The sequence below is a fragment of the Drosophila albomicans genome, unplaced genomic scaffold, assembly GCF_009650485.2.
Source record: "Drosophila albomicans strain 15112-1751.03 unplaced genomic scaffold, ASM965048v2 utg000330l_pilon, whole genome shotgun sequence".
Lineage (NCBI taxonomy): Eukaryota > Metazoa > Arthropoda > Insecta > Diptera > Drosophilidae > Drosophila > Drosophila albomicans.
Window position 1 is genome coordinate 14,015 of NW_026263613.1, and position 6,366 is coordinate 20,380.

The 6,366-nt window shown below is 45.1% G+C and overlaps 1 protein-coding gene across 1 annotated transcript; it reads left to right on the forward strand.

Moving 5' to 3' along the window:
• Nucleotides 1-4,298: 4,298 nt before the first annotated feature.
• LOC117577266 (uncharacterized) lies at nucleotides 4,299-6,110 on the forward strand. The gene is made up of 2 exons (XM_034262251.2): nucleotides 4,299-5,964; nucleotides 6,020-6,110. Exons 1-2 carry the CDS (start codon nucleotides 4,435-4,437, stop codon nucleotides 6,029-6,031), a joined length of 1,542 nt encoding a protein of 513 aa, XP_034118142.1. The 5' UTR covers nucleotides 4,299-4,434; the 3' UTR covers nucleotides 6,032-6,110.
• Nucleotides 6,111-6,366: the final 256 nt, after the last annotated feature.

A 6,366-nucleotide genomic window follows, 5' to 3' on the forward strand; every position in this document is an offset into this window, starting at 1 on the left:
ATAGTCACCGATCAGGGAGCTAGGACTGACCCCGAGAAAGTAAGGGCCATCCAGCATTACCCTGAGCCAAAAAACCTGTACGAGGTTAGATCCTTCTTAGGTTTGGCCAGCTACTATAGGTGCTTCGTAAAAGACTTTGCTGCCATCGCAAAGCCGGTGTCCGACATCTTAAAAGGTGAAAACGGCACAGTCAGCAAGTACAAATCAAAGAATATTCCTGTGTTCTTCAATGAAAAACAGCGCAACGCTTTTGAAAAACTGAGAAATATTCTGGCGTCGGAAGAGGTCATGCTAATGTACCCCGATTACAAACAGCCATTCGATCTGACCACCGACGCCTCGGCATACGGTATTGGGGCAGTCCTATCACAGAAGGGCCGTCCAATCACAATGATTTCTAGAACTCTCAAAGACAGAGAGGCGAACTACGCTACTAACGAGCGTGAACTCCTAGCAATTGTATGGGCGTTAGCAAAGCTTCGTCAATACATTTACGGAGCAAGAGAAATCAATATCTTCACAGACCACCAACCTCTGACCTTTGCAGTTCCGAGGGTAACCCCAATGCAAAGATAAAGCGTTGGAAAGCCCGGATCGACGAGACCGGCGCCCGATTATTCTACAAACCCGGGAAAGAAAACCACGTAGCTGATGCATTGTCACGGCAAAACGTGAATTCCCTTGTAGACAACACTCCAAGCTCTGATGTCGCTACGATACATAGCGAAGCTTCCGCCACTTACACCATCGAGACCACCGATAAGCCAATAAATTGCTTTAGGAATCAGATCGTGATTGAGGAGGCAAGGTACCCTTTAACTAGGAGAGTCATATTGTTCCGAGAAAAAACTCGGCATACTCTTCATTTCGTTGACAGGGAATCTTTATTTAGGGAAATTAAGGTTGCAGTTAACCCCAAAGTGGTCAACGCGATCCATTGCGACCTCCACACCCTCGCCCAGATTCAAGATGAACTGGTTCGAACGTTCCCAGCAACTAAATTCCAACATTGTAAGAAGATAGTCGCCGACATCTTCGACATCAATGAGAGAAGGGAAATCTTGACGGACGAACATAATCGCGCCCACAGGGCTGCACAAGAGAACGTCAAGCAGGTCTTAACAGACTATTATTTCCCCAAAATGACAAAGCTCGCGAACGAGATAACATTGAATTGTAAGGTGTGTCGCAGAGCCAAGTACGACAGACACCCAAAGAAACAGGAATTAGGCGAAACACCAATCCCTTCACATACGGGGGAGATGTTACACATAGACATCTTTTCCACTGATAAGAAATTCTTCCTCACTTGCGTCGACAAGTTCTCCAAGTTCGCTGTAGTTCAGCCCATCCCGTCGAGAACCATAGAAGATCTGAAGCCAGCAATTCTTCAATTGATGAATTTCTTCCCAAAGGCTAAGACAATCTACTGTGACAATGAACCCTCATTGAACTCACAGACAATCTCAACAATGCTGACCAACAGTTTTGGAGTCAACATTGCGAATGCTCCACCGTTGCACAGTGTTTCGAATGGGCAGGTAGAGCGATTTCATAGTACCTTGCTAGAGCTTGCTAGGTGTCTAAAAATCGACAGGAAAATAAGTGACGCAGTAGAAGTCATTTTGTTGGCGGCAACGGAGTACAATAAGTCAATACACTCTGTTACCAACAGAAGGCCGGTCGATGTCGTTCAGGCACGTTCAGACGAACCGCAAGATCAGATCCAAAGCAAAATAAGAAACGCTCAAAACGCGCTAAGAAGCAGAGAGAATGCGTCGCGGCAGAATAGAGTCTTTGAAGTTGGCGAGAAAGTATTAGTTAAGTCCAACAGAAGGCTGGGAAACAAGCTGACGCCTTTGTGCGAAGAAAGAGCGGTAGAAGCGGACCTGGGGACCACGGTCCTAATTAAGGGGAGGGTGGTCCATAAAGACAACATATAATGACCCCCTTTCTTCTCCTTTTTTTAGCCACTAGGCATTTATATTTTTTAAGCCACTAGGCACCTACTTTTTTGGCCACTAGGCACGCTAGTATTAGTTAGTAATAGTTTCGTCAGCCACTAGGCGCATTTATGTTTAGCCACCTTGGCATAAGTTTCTATCAATCTTCCATTTGGTGCTGGGTAACCTCTCTAATAAAAAAAACTAAAGTAAAAATAAAACACACATTTCACCCTACAGGTTTGAAATCATACTTGTCTTTTCTTTGTCGCTGGCTTCGGCGCACATCACCGACTACTCGCACGCCAAGTACATCCCCATCATAGATGGGCAAGTCCTGGTTTGGGAAGAGTATGCTTATGTAAAACATTCCGCGAACCTGTCGGAGTACGAACGAGTTGTAGAAGAGACAGTCAAGCTCATTGACGTTTTTCCACAGTCTCACATGAAGAAGCTCCTGGTCGTAGATACAGTGCATCTGCAGGACTTGCTAGAGGCTTGGGTACGCACCACAGGGTCGCGAGAAGCATAGACTTCCTAGGGTCCATACTAAAGGTTGTGGCAGGTACACCTGATGCAGGTGATTTAGAAAGGACTAGGTTCACGGAGATGCAACTGATAAATTCCAACAATAGACAAATAGAAATAAACACTAGAGTTCAAGACCAAATTAATAAACTAACCTCCACGGTCAACAACAAAATTTTAAAAGTAACTCAAAATTCACAAATCGATACAAGTCACCTGTATGAAACTTTGTTGGCTAGAAATAGAATGTTGTCGATGGAGTTGCAGAATTTAATGTTGGCTATTTCACTTGCTAAAGCTAACATAGTTAGCCCTAACATTTTGGATCACGCAGACTTGAAATCAATTTGGTTAGAGGAACCCACCAACACCCCGATAGGTGACCTTATGTCTGTCTCGTCCGTAAAAGTTCTTCAGTCCCCTAACTCATTGCACTTTATTATTAAATTCCCCAAAGTCAAATTTTCCTGTAGAAAAATAACTATTTACCCTGTCGCCCATAAAAACTTCATTCTGAGAATGCCGGACAACGTCATAGCCGATTGTGATGGAGAAACTCATAATCTTCAGAGCTGCACCGTCTCGCCGGGGGCCACATTTTGTCGCTTGGCGACAGAGACCTCATGCGCAAGGGAAATACACGCAGGGGGCACGGCACATTGCGAGATCCAGCCTAGCGACCTGGAGGCGATCACCGAGGTAGACGAGGGATTATCATAGTCAACGATAATCCAGCAATGATTCAAGTCGACAACGGTACCGAGATCAGAGTGCTAGGCACGCACCTCATCACCTTCAACGACAGAGCCAGAATCAACGGGACTCTATTCATCAACCACAACAACGCCCAGAGTAGAGTCCCTGGGATCGCCAACTTCCCTATCTTGAATATCACCGCCAGCCAAGACATTCTGAGCCTCCCGTTCCTTCACCGATTAAATGAACGAAACCTGGAGGAAATCGAGAAATTCAAGGAAGAAGCAGGAACGCATCGCACCTACAACGTGGCGTTCTCCGTGGCGGCTGTATGTTGCGCGCTCATCTGTGTCGGCCTCACCTGTCGGCACATCATCACCGCGAGAAGGTCTGCAAAGCTGCTGAGGGACGTCGTTGCGGAGATAGGGTCGGCCGAGGGCGGCCTTAACCTCGAGGGGGGGAGTAGTTAAGACAAACAAACGGTCTGAGTTCGCTGACCGAATACGACACTGGCCAAATAGCTGAATAAGCATTTGACCGGATGTCGTTGCATAGCCGGCAACCACGACATATTTGCGTGGCCGCTATGAAACGATCTCGTAATCATAAGTTGCGGGATTGTCTTGTTTGAATTTATGTTTTAGTTCATTTCTTTATTCGAACAGAGGCACATCGGCCCTGTAATAAACAGTAATAAGAAATACTCCGCCTTTCATTTCAAGTTATTGGATTTCAGGTGTTATTAATTTAATCAAACTCTTGGTTAAAGTAAAATCATTTTATTGATTCAAATAATTTGTACATACACATGTACATACGAATATATGCAACGAAGACACTCAATAGAGACACATACATACACATATACATGTGTATATATGGGAGAGAGGGGGCAGCAGCGGTAGTAGGAATGAGGTGGCAAACGTATGATCGACGCGCGACCGTTAAGAGAAGGATAGCAGTAGTAGCAAGCAGCAATGTATGTATTGTAGTAGGACGTGTGCCTACATATACATACACACATACATATTTACTCAACGCTCTCTCAGCTATCCGAACTCTCTCTCTCGATATTGGCTCTCTGCATCGATTCTCTCAATATGTCACATTCTATGTTATACAGAATTGAGTTACGCTGTTCAGTCTTGATGAAGCAGTGAAATAAATCGGACGTTTGAACTGCATCGAGATTGTTTTATTGTGTGCGCGGGACTACCACAATTTTCAGAAGTGGGATCGACAAATCAAAAAAAAAAAAAAAAAAAAAATGAACACGCCTACATTCGAGAAGTACACCACGGCACAACTGAAGAAGTGGCTGACGGCGCTGGGTTTGCCCACGACAGGCAGTAAGGCAGAGTTGATATCGCGATTGCTCGATGCCTCGCCGGAGATGTTTGAGGAGATGCAATCGGGAAGCGACGATTTTTTAAGCGTTGCAAGTGTTCTGCCTGGCCAGGAAAGTAGATCGTCCAACAACAATGAGCGCTATGAGCAGAATCAAAATGATCGCGAAGGTTCTAGCCCAGGAGAGAGTGTCCACCAGGAATTGCTAGACACGATTCAGAAGCTACAGGAAGAATTACGATTGAGCAAAGAGGAATTGCAAAATGCTCAGAATAACACAGTTGCGCATCAATTGTCTATAAGTACAACAGAAATAGACAACAACAACGGCGCCACACAGTTTGTGCGCACAGCTGCACAGCAGTCGGCGCCAGTAGTCGCGAATCTCAGCGACGGCAACAACAAGAACAACGGTAACGGGATCGACACATACAACAACGGCGCCACACAGTTTGTGCGCGCAGCTGCACAGCAGTCGGCGCCAGTAGTCGCGAATTTCGGCGACGGCAACAACAAGAACAACGGTAACGGGATCGAAACATACAACAACGACGCCACACACGTGCTCGATTTGTGCACAGCTGCGCAACGGTCGGCGTCAGAAATCGCAAAGTTAGGCGACAACAACGACAACAACAAAAACAGCGATTCTGTATATCAAGCTATGGGCAACACTAAAAACGTAACGGGCAGTGCTAGAGAAGAAAAAAATGAGCTAAACGAAATAAGAAGTGGATCAGCTGTCTCGCTCGCACTCGCAAAGGAGGTTACGCTGGAGTTCGAAGGGAAGTCATGTGCGCGCATTTGGGTAAGCCAACTCAAAAGCGTTGCAGCCATGTGCAAGCTTGATGAGGAGTCGCTTCGTATGCTATTAGCCATAAAATTAAAAGGAAATGCTCAGCACTGGCTCCATGCAAACCCGACTCGCTTGCGTGAGCCTTTCCAAACACTGTGCGACCAATTGATATTAGCATTCGGCACTGGAGCTTCGAAGGCGGAGCTACGACGAAAGTTTGAGCAGCGTAAATGGCAACAAAATGAGCGTTTTACAGTGTATTTCGAGGAAAAGATCGTTTTAGCGCAATCGATCAAATTGGACAACGATGAGCTCTTGGAACAGATCATCGAAGGAATACCGTCGCTGAACTTACGTAACCAAGCGCGTATTCAGAGATTCGGAGATCCAGAACAAATGTTACAAGCCTTTGCGCACATATGTCTTCCGAAGTACGATGGAATGGGAGGCACCAAGACGACGGAGGAGGATAACAACAGGCGATGCCACAACTGTAATTCCAGAGGTCATCTTGCCAAGGAGTGCCGCAAGCCGAAGAGGGAGCCGGGATCATGCTATGCGTGCGGAGAGATGGGTCATTTCATAGCGGAATGCAAGAAGAAGAAGAAGGGTGTTGGTGTACTCAACGTAAACACCGGGCTCAACAACAATTATGTAAGACATTTTAATATTTATTTTTCAAGCCAACCTAATTTGTTTATTACTGCAGAATGCCTCATAGACTCAGGAAGCCCTATTTCATTTCTGAAGAAATCATCATTTCCATTGAATATACCACTGGATAAACCGGTCAATAATCTCTATGTTGGAATCAATAAAAGCAAATTAAATACATTTGGAATAGTATCTTGTTTTGTAACGAAAAGAAAAATAAAATTTAATTTTGATTTACTAATAGTCGACGATGAGTCTATGAGTTATGAAGCAGTGTTAGGTAGGGACTTCATGCATACATGCGGCATAAATTTCAATTTAGAGGCCCTAAAAGATTTCGATGCCATAAAAAAGAAAGATAACGCAAAGTTTTCCGAACAATCACATATGGTTAGTCAACGG